Source organism: Lynx canadensis, chromosome C1, assembly GCF_007474595.2.
Source record: "Lynx canadensis isolate LIC74 chromosome C1, mLynCan4.pri.v2, whole genome shotgun sequence".
NCBI classification, from domain to species: domain Eukaryota; kingdom Metazoa; phylum Chordata; class Mammalia; order Carnivora; family Felidae; genus Lynx; species Lynx canadensis.
The window spans coordinates 154,219,858-154,236,936 of record NC_044310.1 but is presented as its reverse complement, the minus strand read 5'-3'; the positions used below and the strand labels follow the sequence as shown (position 1 = coordinate 154,236,936).

At 37.1% G+C, this 17,079-nt stretch overlaps 1 protein-coding gene across 1 annotated transcript in view; it reads right to left on the bottom strand.

Annotated features, from left to right (window-relative positions):
- The window catches only part of CSRNP3 (cysteine and serine rich nuclear protein 3), a 210,885-nt gene that overhangs the window by 157,050 nt on the left and 36,756 nt on the right, over positions 1 to 17,079 (bottom strand). Inside the window, exon 3 of the mRNA XM_030327183.1 lies at positions 6,964 to 7,052. Coding sequence (XP_030183043.1) covers positions 6,964 to 6,976 — 13 coding nt within the window. The 5' untranslated portion in view covers positions 6,977 to 7,052. The remainder of the gene's footprint in view (positions 1 to 6,963; positions 7,053 to 17,079) is intronic.

The window sequence follows — 17,079 nt, the reverse complement described above, 5'->3', positions numbered from 1 at the left end:
TCCTATTTGAAATGCCTTCTCTAGCAGACACTAATTAATTATGTATACTTGGGAGCATTAATAGTCTTTCATTGGGGAACCTCCCAACTGACTTTTCTTTGTTGCATTTTATGATTGCATGTATAAATTGACAGGTTTTAGACTTTCTATTCCATTCCATTGCTCTGATGATTGGTTTTTGTGTGTGTCCTTGTTAGGCATTGATATCCTATATCCTATAGGTTATACGTGTGTGTGTAATATGTAATTCTGTCGCTTAATCAAGTAAAGGTTGTAGTCATTGCCATTGTAATTAAAGTCATAAGAGTGGTTTCATCAGGGACAGCAGGGAGGACAGATGAACAATAAGGTAAGCACTGTCATTTGAGCACAAGTAAAATGTCAAGAACTTTTATGGGTGTGTTATTTACCCTCTACATTGTTTATTGTTTTTAATTACCTGATTTCATTCATTTATATTACCTATGGCCACCTATCAGTATTTGAGTTTGTGATTCACTTTGTGATTCACCTTGTGAAGGAAAAGAAGAAAGAGAACCTGCCTTTACAAAAGGGTCTACAAGGTGTGAGGCAAACCAAGAGGGAGGGGTGTTACAGCAGCCCAGGGAGTGGAAGAAGAAAAATGGAGTTAACAGTGTCAAATACCCCTGGGAGAGCCAGTCAAGATACGGGCTGCCGGGTCATCGGTGCCTTTAGAGAGAGCATGCTCTGTTAAATGGGGTTAGAAATCAGATCGCACTGTGCTGAGGAGTGATTGGATCTTAGAAATTGGAGATAATGAATGTAGACTGCTGTATGGAGACTTTGAATGGGTTGGGGAGGAGAGAAATTGGGCTGGTGAAATCTGGTGAAGAGAGATCAGTTTGCTTTTGTTTGCTGATTAACTTTTTTTTGGATAGAAGTTGGAAGAATGTATACAGGTTGAAAGAAAAGAGTGAACAAAGAAGAAAAAATTGAAGATAAAGTACAAAAAGGAAATAACTAATGGCCAAAGCATCAGTGATAGGGAATAAAATCAAACACAGGCTGTGCCTTGAATAGGAAGGATTCCTGATCCTTTAAGAATGGAGGAAAGAAAGAATGTTGATACATGTAGCTGTTTGATGCTGGAGGGAATGGCAAGGATGCACAAGTAGTTTCCACACAATGACCTCAATTTTCTTGTTAAAATAGCAGGTGCACCAAGAATGAAGGGGAGAGATTGTATGGCCTGAGTGGGGCGATAAACTTTTGAAATAGTGTCTGACCATGGTCATAGGGAAAGGATTAGTGGATGCTATTGAGGAACTAACTCAGATTAGAAAACCATAAATCTGCAGAGTGGGTCATTTGCTCCTGTAGTACTCATGTGCCTGGGTATAAGGGAGGGTTCACTATACTTTGGATTCAAGGCTGCAGGTACCATGTAAGAAAGGACAGGCTGTAGAAATGTAGAGAGTAAGCTGCTGGTGTCCAAGCTCAATTTCAAGCAAGACTTGGTGAATATGGAAAGATCCAAGTCTGACTGAATTCAAAGAAAAAGAAGTGAAAAGAAAAGAGTTTATTTATAACCTCACTCCTGACTTAATCTTGTTTTTACTTTATTTTTTTTCCTTTCCCTATTTTTTTATTTGTTTTACATTCAATCATTATTTCATAAGACACATTTTAGATACAAAGCCAGGTATAAGCAAATAAAAGGAAATTAAAAACACTCCGATGGTCAGAGGTGAGTCTCACTTTAATAAGAGAAGCTGGAATTCAAAGTGTCTCCATTGAGCTTTAATTGAGAACAAGATGTTGAGGATGGTTAGGAGGCTTTGTGGTTGATATGGAGTGGTTATCTATTGAGATTGTAGAGGTTAGGGTTTGATACATGGTTCTCATCTTGGGATAATTTTGTACCAAGGGGACACTAGGCAATGTCTAGAGACAGTTCTGGTTTTTCCAAAGCGGGGTGTGTGTGTGTGTGTGTGTGTGTGTGTGTGTGTGTGTGTGTGTGTAATACTCCGGATGTCTAGTGCCAGGGATGCTACTGAACATTTTATAATGCATGAAATAGCACCCACAGCAAAGAATTATCTGATCCACCTGTTAGTATTGCTGAGGCTGAGAAACCTGGGATAGTTGAACTACTTGTAAGAATGATGGAAGAATGAGAATGGTAGTAGATATCTGGAGAACCATTGAAAAAAGGTGGAGGAGGAGGACCCACCCAGGGCATGGGCATGCCAGATGATGGGAGATTCAAAGATGTACATTTGTGGGTGGTAGTTTGTGAGAAAATGGAGGAGTCAGTCCATGGGGAACTGGATTTGGGGTACAAATTTGTAAAGGATTCCTGGCTTAAACTCTTGTAAAGCAAATACAGGGAGAATGAAAGCAAGGGATTTTTATAAGAAAGCATATGCTATTTTCCACTTGCTTTTGAAGTTGCATTTCAGTTACCCTTAAATAAAAGACTTTATAGCTCTTTCCTTTGAAGTTTCCAGACAAATGCAATGAAGATTAATACTGGTTTGAAGGAATAGATCTCTGACATGGGGACGTTACATGAGAAGTCCTTGTTTTCTCCATAATCTTCCATGGTTCTTGCATTTCTCATGTTTTCTTTTCTTTTGGTTTTCCCAAAACAGATAATACCAGTTACCTCTTCAGGTCAAACTCATAGAGCTGACTGTCTCTTCTGTCTACACCACATGTAAGACGTACTCTCTGTTTTGGTTTAATTAAAATAGACCTTCTAAACAATTGTGACCTTCACTACATCATTTCTTTAGTACTACACTACTGAACATTTATTTCCTTTACATGATACACCATTTACAATCCCTGCCTTTTGGAATACTGAAGGAGTTGGAATATTTGATAGGTTCTGAGACCTCCTAATCTATTTTTTATTTGGATGGCTAGATATTCTTTTCACACTGACTTAATAACACTGAAAAAGAATTGATTTAACTTCTTTTTCTGCATATCAAATTGGCTAAACCTTTCAATTCTGTACAGGAAAGTCAATACTGAATGGCTTTTAAGATAATATCAATTTATGTGATGCATTCATCTATAGTTAGATGGATTGCAAACAGGTCATCTGGGCCATACACACTTCCAGATTCCTGTGCTCTGCACTTACTATTTCATAATGTTTCATAGAAAATTCCAAACAGATTACCATCAAATGAAAGTTGATGGCTCACTTGTTGAAGATCACAAATAGACTAATTTATTTTAATTTCCAAACCTCATATATCTTCTAATAAATCAGATGTACAAAGGAAGACATGTGTCTTTTAAAAAATTAGTACTACTTGGGGTGCCTGGGTGCCTCAGTCAGTTAAGTGTCCGATTTCAGCTCTGGTCATGATCTCACTGTCCGTGAGTTCAAGCCCCACTCGGGGCTCTGTGCTGACAGCTCGGAGCCTGGAGCCTGCTTCAGATTCTGTGTCTCCCTCTCTCTCTTTCCCTCCCCTGTTCATGCTCTGTCTCTCTCTGTCTCAAAAATAAACAAACATTAAAAAAATTTTAAAACAAATAAAAATATGCTATACATTCAGAAAAAAATTAAAAGATTAAAATTAGTACTACAGGAATGAGAAGGTATTTAAATAACTCCCCTCCATCTTCAGTCTCAGTACTTAGAGCTCTCCTAAAATGATAGTAAGACTAATGATAGAAGAACAAAGACAACGATATAGAACTTTCTAGCACCATGTGTCATCTATATGTATTATCACAGAGATCTGTAACTACTTTAGGTTCATAATATTTATTCAATTCAAAAAAGGGATTAACTTTCTCCCCTACACAGATGAACAGTTACAGCTTTTAGCACTTTAGTAAGTGATTGGACTAATCCACATTCAATTGCATGCTTCTTGCAAACATTTTGACAACGTTTTATGTACAAGTAGTAAGTATATTATCATTTTAAAAATACATCTTCTCTTTCTGGTGAAATTAAGGAAGACACATACTAGCTATTTTACATATATCAACAACATTTACCTTAACAAATGATGATTTAGAAAACTTACCAGCAGGTGTTATAGTTCATCATATTCGTTTTTAATTGGCACTATTTGGGCAAAGCTAGTATCTATCTCTCTTGTTTATGCAGTACTAAGTCATTAGGCTTATTTAAAAATGCCACCCTTCTAGGGGCGCCTGGGTGGCTCAGTCGGTTGGGCATCTGACTTCGGCTCAGGTCACAATCTTGCAGCTTGTGAGTTCACGCCCCGTGACAGGCTCTATTGCTGGCAGCTCAGAGCCTGGAGCCTGCTTCTGATTCTGTCTCCCTATCTCTCTGCTCCTCCTCTATTCACTCTCTCTCTCTCTCTCTCTCAGAAATTAATAAACATTAAAAAAATTTTTTTTAAATGCCACCCCTCTATATTCTACATTCTCTTTCCTGTTTTCTTTTTCTCCATAGCACTCGGACCATCTAACATAATATATAATTAACTTTGGTTTTTATTGCTTATATGTTATTACCCTCTAGAATGTAATTTCCACTATGGTGAGAATATTGGTGTGTTTTATTCATTGCTGTTCCTCCCATGCACATCGTAGGCACTTGATACATACTTGCTGAGGAGCGCCTGGGTAGCTGTTGGTTAAGTGTACAACTCTTGATTTTGGCTCCAGTCATGATCTCACGATTGACGAGATGGAGCCCCGTGTAGGGCTCTGTGGGGACAGCGCAGAGCCTGCTTAGGATTTTCTCTCTCTGCCCCTCCCCCGCGCATGCACACTCCTGCACTCTCAAAATAAATAAACTTTTTTTTAACATTTATTTATTTTTGAGAGACACAGAGAGGCAGAGTATGAGCATGGGAGGGGCAGAGGGAGAGGGATACACAGAATTCAAAGCAGGCTGCAGGCTCCGAGCTGTCAGCACAGAGCCTGAGGCGGGCCTGAACTCACAAACCGTGAGATCATGACCTGAGCCGAAGTCAGACGCTCAACTGACTGAGCCACTCAGGTGCCCCTCAAAATAAAGTTTAAAAAAAATACTTACTTGTTGAATGGTTGTGGTTGTTACATAAATCAATCTAATGGCAAATCTAATGGCACCATTAAGAAAGAGATTATCTTCACTGACTTTTCAAAAAACAATTTTACTATTTTTAATTACTTGATTTGCTTTAATTTCTTCACATATCACCTTTTTAAAAGCTTTTCATGAGAAGCACAGTACTGTGCAATTCTATTTCAAGCAGTCTGGACTCCCACACCACTGCAAATTCTTTACTCATCTAGCTACTATTTGCATATGGATCCCTCAGAGGTTTATAGCATTCAATCCTTTTCTAACCTACATGCCTTTCTGGGTCATTGGGGAAATGATTTAGCTCTCTGGTGAGCTTAATAAAGAAGTCAAATGTACTGGAATAAATAAAAAACTACCAAGTAGGCAATGCTCACCTTTGTTCTTTTCATAGGTGTTTGCATGACTACTTTCTACAACATTAAATTTGCAGTTGTGGCAAAAAAGTGACTTCTGTCTTAAAATTGCATATTACTTGTGTTGTACTTGAAGAGATACTTTAACAAAAGGTCAGTTGGGTGTGGGTTGTAATAGAGCAACAACACTTCCATTGATATAAACTCTCGCCATGCTAGACCAATAAAAGCCATAATGTGAAAATATGAATAATCCCCCAAATAATTCTCAGTGCACTTTAGGATTCATTACATGGTCTTTTAAATCTGGCTTGTCTTTTTATGTACCTACTGCTTGCGTTAATAATAAAATTAATTTCTGAGTAACATATTGGTCGGGCACTTCTTGAAAACAGGAACCACATCTTATCTTGAAACAACCAAAGCACTTAGCCCATTGCCTTGCATGTGGTAAGTCCTAAATGAATTTTGAATGAATATATCCTTGGATGGGTGAGGAAAAGATGTAGAAGTTGAAGACAAGACTGACCAAGGAAATCAAAATAAAAGATCATCAATACTTTTTCATTTTAAATTATGAATATTTGATATTGGGTCTTACCAAATAAAGAAGGGTCTTACCAAATAAAGAAGGCAGAAATCATCTACTTTCTCAAGCTATCTCATGAGAATAAACTATTTCAACCTACATTGTAATTCAAACTTCTAAATGAAGATTTTTACATTAGTTTATTATTATAATAAGCTGTTTTGTTTTTTTTTCTTTTCCAGACATAGGACTCTAAACAACATAGAAAAGGTCCTCAACTATCTTTCTGCTCATTCATATGAACTGTCATTTTATTGAGCCCATATTTTCCAACAAAAGGATAATTTGTTTCACTGTACTTTGGGAAAGTCAGGGAATGAGATTCAAAGAATTGTAGCGGGATTGATGATTAGCTATCTTTCTAAACTATTTGTATATATGCATACATGTTGCAACCAAAGATACAAAATAAATAAAAAGTTTGCAAAGTAGGTGTGCATGCTTTATCAAATCAGAAATAAAATTTTATAAGGATGCCTAGGGGCACCTGGGTGGCTCAGTCAGTTAAGCGTCTGACTTCTGCTCAGGTAATGATCTCGCAGTTTGTGAGTTCGAGCCCTGAGTCTGGCTCTGTGCTTACAGCTTGGAGCCTGGAGCCTGCTTCGGATTCTGTGTCTCCCCATCTCTCTGTCTCTCCCATGCTCATGCTCTGTCTCTGTCTCTCAATAATAAACATTAAAAAAATTTATAAGGATGCCTATATTTTTATGTTAATAGTGCTACCCTTTATAAAAGCGAAGCAAATTTTAATAACCAATGATTTTCTACTGAAAGAATATTTTCTTTTAACCATCCCCAATTGAACTAAACAATATATTTCTGGTATAAATGATTTTTTTTTAATTTTGAAGAGATCTTGTTAAAATATGTATTTTAAGTAAACATGTGTCCTTATTATCCAATTACACATTAGCAACAACTTGCAACAGTTACACAGTTATATTTCAGATCTGTAAAAGCATGTAAATAATAATGTAGGAACTGCTAACCTTGAGATCTCATGAACTCCAGTATCTTCCTGAAGACTCTATGCTTCTGAAAACATCATTTCAGTCAGTTGATATCTCCTTATTTTTTCCTTAAAAAAGAAAACATGTCTCAATATGTCACATAAGGTTATATTTTCAAAGAACAAAGCTAACTACATGGTATAAATATAATGTGACACAGGAAAATCAATAGGAATCGTGGAATATAAACAAGGCATTAAATACAGAACTAAATGATCAGACTGTATATAATTTAGCAGAAAGAATATCCATCCTAGAAGAAGAAATTAGCAAATTTCTAATCAATGAACACATATTACTATGGGAATGAAGTTAACGAAATTCCATCTTATTAATCAGCATTACACTAGATTTTAATAACTTTCCAGTCTCCAGGAGTTTCATTATCTTAAAGACAAAAATCCAGAAAAAACAACCAAAATGTCATAGCTAAATCACTGATAACAATCAGGATAAATATTTATTATGTTTTTTGATTTGCTTAAAGGAAACTATTTAATTATAAAATTATATCAAACATTAATATGTCCTGGTTTTAAGATACCTTACTTAGGCTTTTAAGAAAAATCTTGTTTTTAAAATTACAGTGCCATAAATTAAAATGATTAGTGCAATAATTTTAAAAGGTGATGACATCCTCACAACAATTATATCCTTGAATTTTCTCAAACTAAAATGTATATAATCACTTTCTCTAAGGAATTAATGAAATTTCCATTCTTTTTTATTTGTCATATACAAATATAAAAGTTTTCCTTACAGATGAGATAGAGAAATTTGTGAAGTGTGGTTAATGTATTATTTCCACAGTAGCCAGAAGTGAACACAGACCATAACCAATAATAATGCGTAGTATAGAAAACCTGTAAATGGGTTACTTGAATGAAGAAATAGCCTGAGTAAAGAAAATAGGCTGTTTTGTTCATACAAGCTTAAAACATCAAAATCTTTAAGGAAAAAAAAAATGCCTTAGGAACATTGTACATCTGGAAGCCTCTTTCTACCTTTAAACATTATGTATATTTATACAGATATGCATGGATACATGGATTTAGAACAGACTAGAGTATCTGTGGTACTCATAAGTTTTATCAAATTATGGTTAGAATGATAGAGCTAACTAGAGGGGCACCTGGGTGGCTCAGTCAGTTGAGCATCTGACTCTTGATTTCAACTCGGGTCACAATCTCACAGTTCATGAGATGGAGCTCCACAGCAGGCTCTTGAGCTGTCCAGCAAGGAGGTTGCTTGGGATTCTCTCTCCTGCTCTCTCTGCCCCTCCCCCATTCATTTGCTCACACTGTCTCTCTCACAATAAACATTTACAAAAAAAAAAGGAAGAATTATAGAGCACATTAGAGGTTATTGAGTCACTCTGGTTAGCAGAAGAATTTGAGAAATTTTGGAAAGATTGATTCAAAATTCAATTTTAAGTATAATTTTAAGTATCTTAAACTCTGTTGAGAACATTATACCCTCAAATGATGACATACTAAAGACCACTGAAACAATTATTTCTATCACCTGTTGCACTCATTTGAGGTATATTTCAGAATATAACTTCTTCTGTTTTCTCTGTTAATGATAAATACATATCCTAAGATTGCAGGTCAAGCAAATATACTAACAGATCTCTACCTGCTTATAATCTGTCCAACGAATTAAAACTTTAAACATTATTTGCAATTAAAACAAAATACTAAAAATAAATAGATGCTGAGTTGACTATGTCTATAAATGTCATTCATAATCTCAACTCAAATTTTCTGGTTAATGAAGATGAATTCATATTATTTAAATGTCATTTTTAACTATTAAGGTATGGTTTAAAATTTTATCCTAAAAATAAAAAGTGTTTGTTGTTATAAAAAAAAAAGTAAGGAAATTGCTCTCTAGTTCAGTCTCCCTATTTTATACATACAAAAATTGATTGCTATATATTTGATATGCAGCTAAATCTGTAGGAAGAGATTAAGTATTTTGGGGCCACTGATTGTTAAAATTGAAATTGAAAACATAATTGTCTTTTATAACCAAATAAATAAAAGACTTTTCATAGGCATTTAAGTAGTCTATTGAAAAAAACAAAAGTATCTAAATTTACATACCTATAATTACCCTGTAATTTAGACAGAGGCCAAAGGACCCTTGGTAATGGAAAAAAGGAACCCAAACTCTGACCTGTTTGAAAATCAAGTATATAAACATATATTTGATGGACAGGATTGACCCTAACTGAGACCAGTCAAGCCCTGGGAGGAGTCCATCACAAAGCAAGAATAATTCTGGAAGAGAAAGTCATATTCAAAGCAAAGTTCCAAGATTGGGCACCTGAGGATCAGTGCTACTTCTGGGTACACTGTGCAGTAGTTGATGCTGGAAACCATTTCAACCTAGCACCCTATTTCTGGAGATTTGACCTGGGGACATGGGCTGTGTGAGACTGTGTAAGGAAATGTGTGTGCACTTATGCGAGAGAGAATTTAAAGAGTTGTGCTAAGATCTGTGGATCAATAGCACTCACTCTGACACCCAGTCAACTTTGTAAAGAAAAAATATCTAGGTAATATATCTCAGGAAGATCTAGGGGCTCTTATTCTTCCTCTGCAAGCCCCTCTGGGCACATCAGTGGTGGTCTACACAAGATTTGTGGGCACTGCCATTTTCCAGGATTCCAGGAATTCTGTGTCTATGAAGTAATCATGACCTGAGTTGGATACTCCTAGCATAGCCTGTTATTATACCAGTACTTGAATGGGATCCCAGTTCTATGGGTGACCTGAGCTATGACAAGTGATACCTGGGACTGATTTGTGGACAAAAAGAACCATCCCAGACACTAAGAAAAATATTCAAGGTGAGTGAAATTTATGGAAGACTAGGAACATGTATACTACTGGAAATTCAACATTATTTGCCGTCATCAATTCTTTGTGGCATTCATCTAAAGAACCCCAGTTTATGATTTTAATTACAATAAAAAGTAACAGTGGCATAAATCTATGTTATCATTTAGAATTGTGCACCTAACATTTATGGTTCATATCTGGTGTTTTCTAATATCTGAGGTTCAATTAAGAAATGCCCTGAGAAATACAAATCAAAACCACAATGAGATACCACCTCAAACCTGTCAGAATGGCTAAAATTAACAACTCAGGAAGCAAGAGATGTTCATGAGGATGTGGAGAAAGGGGAGCCCTTTTGCACTGTTGATGGGAATGTAAACTGTTGCAGCCACTCTGGAAAACAATATGTAGGTTCCTCAAAAAATTAAAAATGAAATTACCCTATGACCCAGCAATTGTGTATTAGGAATTTATCCAAAGGATACAAAAATGCTGATTTGAAGGGGCACATGCACCCTAATGTTTATAGCAGCACTATCAACAACAGCCAAATTATGGAAAGAAACTAAATGTCCATCAACTGATGAATGGATTAAGAAGATGTAGTATATATGGGGCAGCTGGATGGCTCAGTCAGTTGGGCAACTGGAGCCTGTTTCAGATTCTGTGTCTCCCTCTCTCTGACCCTCCCCCGTTCATGCTCTGTCTCTCACTGTCTCAAAAATAAATAAATATTTTAAAAAAGGAGACGTCATATATGTGTGTGTGTGTGTGTGTGTGTGTGTGTGTGTGTGTGTAATACTACTCGGTGATAAAAAATAATGAAATCTTACCACTTGCCAACACTGTGGATGGAACTAGAGGGTATTGTGCTAAGCAAAGTCAGTCAGTCAGAGAAAGACAGATATGATATGATTTCATGCATATGTGCAATTTGAGAAACTCAACAGATGAACATAGGGGAAGGGAAGGAAAAACAAGATAAAAACAGAGAGGGAGGCAAACCATAACAGACTCTTAAATACAGAGAACAAACCCAGGGTTGCTGGAGGGGAGGCGGGTGGAGGATCCATTAAATGGGTGATGGGTATTAAGGAGGGCACTTTTCAGGATGAGCACTGAGTGTCATATGTAAGATGAATCACTGGATTCTACTCTTGAAGCCAAGACTACGCTGTAGGCTACCTAACTTGAATCTAAATTAAGAAGAAAAAAAAAGAAATTCTCTGAAACCCAGTTTTTCACTTTTAGAAATTCCTACAGTATTGCAGAGCTAGAGGGAATGATGAATATCACCTCTCCTTGTTTCAAGTTCCTTGGCTTCCTGGTTGCCTATGGACATTACTGCAAACCACCCTCCAAATCCTAGCGGCCAATTGGAGTGGCAAGGGTCAAGGCACTCTCCCATGTTTGCCAACATTTTCTCTAAAGGGCATCATTGGTAGGTCAGAGGCACAAAGCTCTTGTTGACATGTTTTAGTCAATAGTCATGCTAGATTTCACTGAGGTTACTGAAGGTCACATCGCAGTGGTAGCCTTGACCGAGCTATAAGATCAGCTTGTGTTATTTTTAATGGGTGATTCATTGATTAACTATAAGGAAATATAACTTGAGACACTCTTATCTTGTTCCTGTGCTAAAAAAAAAAAAAAAAAAAAAAACCTAGTATCTCTTGCATGCGATGAGCACTGAGTGTCATATGTAAGTGATGAATCACTAAATTCTACTCCTGAAACTAATATTACACTATATGTCACTGACTAAAATTTAAATTGGAACTTGAAATATTAAAAAAAATCTTTTGCAGATGCTGAGTTTTTGAGAATAAAGTTGTTCCTCTCAGAATCACAGAATTTGAGACTCCCAAGCCAGTCATTTCTGCATGTCTGGAAGCCTGGCTCATTTCAGTTTCAGAATGTCAAAAGAAAATGTCCATTTGTGAACACAAGTAAAGAAATGTGAATTTGCTGTTCACTGTTTCTAAGGTGATAAAAATACTTATAAGTTCAGTGCAATAGTTTGATTGCATTTGCAACTGCATCTTAAAATATGGTATTGCATAATTAATACGCCCTCATCCAGTAAAGCATCATTCTCTTTGAAGGACAGCTCCCTGACAGGAACAAAGGACGTAGGGCAAAAGCATCTAGCAGGAAAGACCAATCCACCATGTAAAGTTTGATGCTATTTTTCTAAAAGAAAAAAAAAAAAAACACACTGACAGTCATATTGATTCTATTTAGACTTATTTCTTAAGTATCAATATCACTCTAATTTTGTACCTTCACACACACTTAAGTGAAGTTATCAAAATATATGCAGTATCTACTCACTTACTAAACAACAAAGAATGAATTTCCATGTTTTCCTAACATGTGTTGAACTGTAATAAAGTAGTATCACATGACCAAAAAAGTTTTCTAAAATGATGATAGCACTTATTCATTCTATTTCAGTAAAGTGGACAAGAGTTATCAAAACAAATTAAATCAGTTCTAATGAGGCTATTTATGTATCAGGTATTCACCATGGGATTCTTCCACTCAATCAGCTGTGCTCAAAGGTTTACAAACAATTGTCTAAAATTGCTCAGATAGATCTCTAACACATGGCAAAAGACATAACTATAATTGTGGGAAATTTGCAAGAATTACAAGAAAATCTAGGTGAAAATTCAGGGAAAAATTTTAAAACCTAAAGAAGTATATAATATTCTAAAAAAATTTTAAATTAATGAGATTGACCAAAAAAGTGGTACAAACTTGATTAGAGTGAGTAAAAGGGATTAAAAAGGTGTTTCAGGCTCTAGGATCACAAGGGTACTTAGGATCAGTGGGTCACAGGGAAGCCTTAAAGAACCTTTATAACAAGGTATGGTATATGTACTCACCTCCAAGACTTTTCTCTCTTTCTACAAATCAGCATGAAAAAAAAAATCACTTGGTTAAATTCAGCTCTCTTCCTACTACGACTCTACCCTCGTAGCTGAACAGATAATCATGACTAGAGAAAATGTAGGATGTTGAATCACTGGCATAACTATTGATATATGACCACAGACTTCAAGTGGTCCTCAGTAACACCTGACATTCTTTATCACATTCCCCTTATTAATTCACCCTTTACCCCTATGACACCACTAACAAAAGCACCTTTGCTTCTTTGTAACTCTCCAACATTTCTTTCCATCTCCTCTCTCTCAGTTTATGGTAACAGCTTCTGAGAAAATTGGAAGAACAGTGATTCAATTTCCTCTTTTTTAAAAAACGTTTTTATTTATTTTTGAGAGAAAGAGCACACACACACAAACGGGGAAGGGGCAGAGAGAGAGGGGAATAGAGGATCCAAAGCAGGCTCTGAGCTGACAGCAGCAAGCCTGACACAGGGCTTGAACTCAGGAACCGTGAGATTAGGACCTGAGCCAAAGTCAGACGCTCAACTGATTGAGGCATGCAAGTGCCCCTCAATTTCCTCTCTTATCCATATCTTGTATACCTTTGATATTTGTACCCATATAGTCAGTCTTCGATGCTGTCATAATGGAGAAACTTCTTTCTCCCACCTAAGATAAATCCCTTCTCTTAGATTCCATTTCCTCTCACTCAGTTTTAGGTCTTTGCTACTTCAATTATTTCCTCTTGCTCCTGCACCACTATTCCTCCTCACCCCCCATTTTACTGAGTTATCCCCATCTGTCTGCAAATATGTTGCAATGTCTCCAAACTTAAAAATCCTTTTTATTCAACACAGTACTGGAAGTCCTAGCCACAGCAATCAGAAAACAAAAAGAAATAAGAAGGCACCCAAATCGGCAAGGAAGAAGTAAAACTTTCACTATTTGCAAATGACATGATACTGTATATAGGAAACCCAAAAGACTCTACCAAAAAACTACTAGAACTGATAAATGAATTAAATAAAGTTGTAGGATAAAAAAACAATGTACAGAAATCTGTTCCATTTCTATCTACTAATAATGAAGCAGCAGGAAGAGAAATAAAGAAACAATCTCAGGGTGCCTGGGTGGCTCAGTTGATTAAGCGTCCCACTTTGGCTCAGGTCATGATCTTGTGGGTAATGGGTTTGAGCCCCGCATCAAGCTCTGTGCTGACAGCTCAGAGCCTGGAGCCTGCTTCAGGATTCTGTGTCTCCCTAATTCTCTGCTGCTCCCCCTCTCGCGTTCTGTCTCTCTCTGCCTCTAAAAAAAATAAATGTTAAAAAAAAATCTCATTTACAGTTGCATCAAAAATAAAATACCTAGGAATAAACATAACCAGGGGCGCCTGGGTGGCGCAGTCGGTTAAGCGTCCGACTTCAGCCAGGTCACGATCTCGCGGTCCGTGAGTTCGAGCCCCGCGTCGGGCTCTGTGCTGACGGCTCAGAGCCTGGAGCCTGTTTCCGATTCTGTGTCTCCCTCTCTCTCTGCCCCTCCCCCGTTCATGCTCTGTCTCTCTCTGTCCCAAAAATAAATAAACGTTGAAAAAAAAATTTAAAAAAAAAAAAAAAAAGGAATAAACATAACCAAAGAAAAGAAAGGCCCATACTCTGAAAACTATAAAACACTGATGAAAAGGGGCTCCTGGGTGGCTCAGTCACTTAAGCCTCTGACTTTGGCTTAGGTCATGATCTCACAGTTTATGAATTCGAGCCCCACATTGGGCTCTGCGCTGACAGCTCAGAGTTAAGAGCCTGGAGCCTGCTTCAGATTCTGTGTCTCCCTCTCTCTCTCTACCCTTCCCCATTTGCTCGCACTCTGTCTCTCTCTCTCTCTCTCAAAAACAAATAAACATTAAAAAAAAGTAATAATAAAACACTGATGAAAAAAATTGAAGACAACACAAAGAAATGGAAAGACATTCCATGCTCATGGGTTGGGAGAACAAATATTGTTAAAATGCTATACTACCCAAAGCAATCTACAGATATAATGCAATCCTTATCAAAATACCAACAGCAGTTTTCACAGAACTAGAACAAAAAATCCTAAAATTTATATGGAAACACAAAGGACCCAAAATAGACAAAGCAATCTTGGAAAAGAAAACAAAATTGGAGACATCACAATTCCAGACTTCAAGTTATATTACAAAGCTGTAGTAATCAAAACAGTATGGTACTGGCACAAAAAATAGACACATAGATCAAAGGAACAGAATACAAAACCCAGAAATAAACTCACAATTATATGGTCATTTAATCTTCAACAAAGGAGGAGAGAATATACAATGGAAAAAAGACAGACTCTTCAACAAATGGTGCTGGGAAAACTGGACAGCTACATGCAAAAGAAGGAAACTGGGCCACTTTTTTAAACTATACACACAAATAAGCTCAAAGTGTATTAAAGACATAAATGTGAGACCTGAAACCATAAAAATCTTAGAATAGAGCACAGGCAGTACTTTCTCTGACATCAGCCATAGCACCATTTTTCTAGATACAAGGCAAGGGAAATAAAAGCAAAAATAAACTATTGGGAGTACATTAAAATAAAATGCTCTGCACATCAAAGGAAGCAATCAAGAAAACTAACAGGCAACCTACCAAATGGGAGAAGATACTTGCAAATGACATATTCAAAAAAGGGTTAATACTCAAAGTATATAAAAAATGGATACAACTCAATACCCGCCCTCCCCCAAAACAACTCACTTAAAAATGAGTAGAAGACATGAACAGACATTTCTTCAAAGAAGACATACAGATGGCCAACAGACACAGGGAAAGATGTTCAATATCATTCATCATCAGGGAAATGCAAATGAAAACCACAATTAGATATCATCTCATGCCTATCAGAATGGCTAAAGTCAAAAACACAAGAAACAACATGCGTTGGTGAGGATGTGGAGAAAAAGAAACCCTCATGAAGTGGTAGGAATGAAAAGTGGTATAGCCACTGTGAAAAATAATATGGAGTTTCCTCAAAAAGTTAAAAAGAGAACTACCCTACAATCCAGTAATCCCACTGCAGGGTATTTACCTCTCAAAATACAAAAACAGTAATTTGAAAGGATACATGCACCCCTGTGTTTATAACAGCATTACTTACAATAGCCAAATTAATGAAGCAGCCCAAGTGTCCATCAATAGATGAATGGATAAAGAAGATGTGGTATATATACACAACAGAATATTATTCAACCATAGGAAGGAATGAAATCTTGCCATATGCAGCAACATGGATGGAGTTAGAGAGTATTATGCCAAGTGAAGTAAGTCAGTCAGAAAAAGACAAATACCATATGTCTCACTCATATGTGGAATTTATGAAACAAAACAAATGAGCAAAAGAAAAAAGAGAGAGAGAAACCAAGAAATAGACTCTCTCTCTCTCTCGTTTTTTTTTTTTTTTTTGTTTGTTTTGTTTTTCTTAAGTAGGCTTCACACCCAGCACAGAGCTCAAAGCAGGCTTTGAACTCATGACCCTGAGATCAAGGCCGGAGCTGAGATCAAGAGTTGGACACTCGGGGGGCGCCTGGGTGGCGCAGTCGGTTAAGCGTCCGACTTCAGCCAGGTCACGATCTCGCGGTGCGTGAGTTCGAGCCCCGCGTCAGGCTCTGGGCTGATGGCTCAGAGCCTGGAGGCTGTTTCGGATTCTGTGTCTCTCTCTCTCTCTCTGCCCCTCTCCCGTTCATGCTCTGTCTCTCTCTGTCCCAAAAATAAATAAACGTTGAAAAAAAAAGAGTTGGACACTCGGGGCGCCTGGGTGGCGCAGTCGGTTAAGCGTCCGACTTCAGCCAGGTCACGATCTCGCGGTCTGTGAGTTCGAGCCCCGCGTCGGGCTCTGGGCCGATGGCTCGGAGCCTGGAGCCTGTTTCTGATTCTGTGTCTCCCTCTCTCTCTGCCCCTCCCCCGTTCATGCTCTGTCTCTCTCTGTCCCAAAAATAAATAAACGTTGAAAAAAAAAAATAAAAAATAAAATAAAAAAAAAAAAAAGAGTTGGACACTCAACCGACTAAGCCACCCTGGCACCCCAATAGACTCTTAATTGTATAGAACAGATGGTTACCAGAGGAGAAGTGGTTGGGGAGATGGGTGAAATAGGTGATGATGATTAAAGAGTACATTTATTATGATAAGTACTGAATAATGTATAGCATTGTTGAATAACTATATCGTACATCTGAAACTGATATAGCAGTGTATGTTAACTATACTGGAATTAAAATTAAAAATTTAATTAAAAAATCCCTTTACATCAGTTCTCTATCTCATCACCTTATTTCTCAACTCCATTTCTAA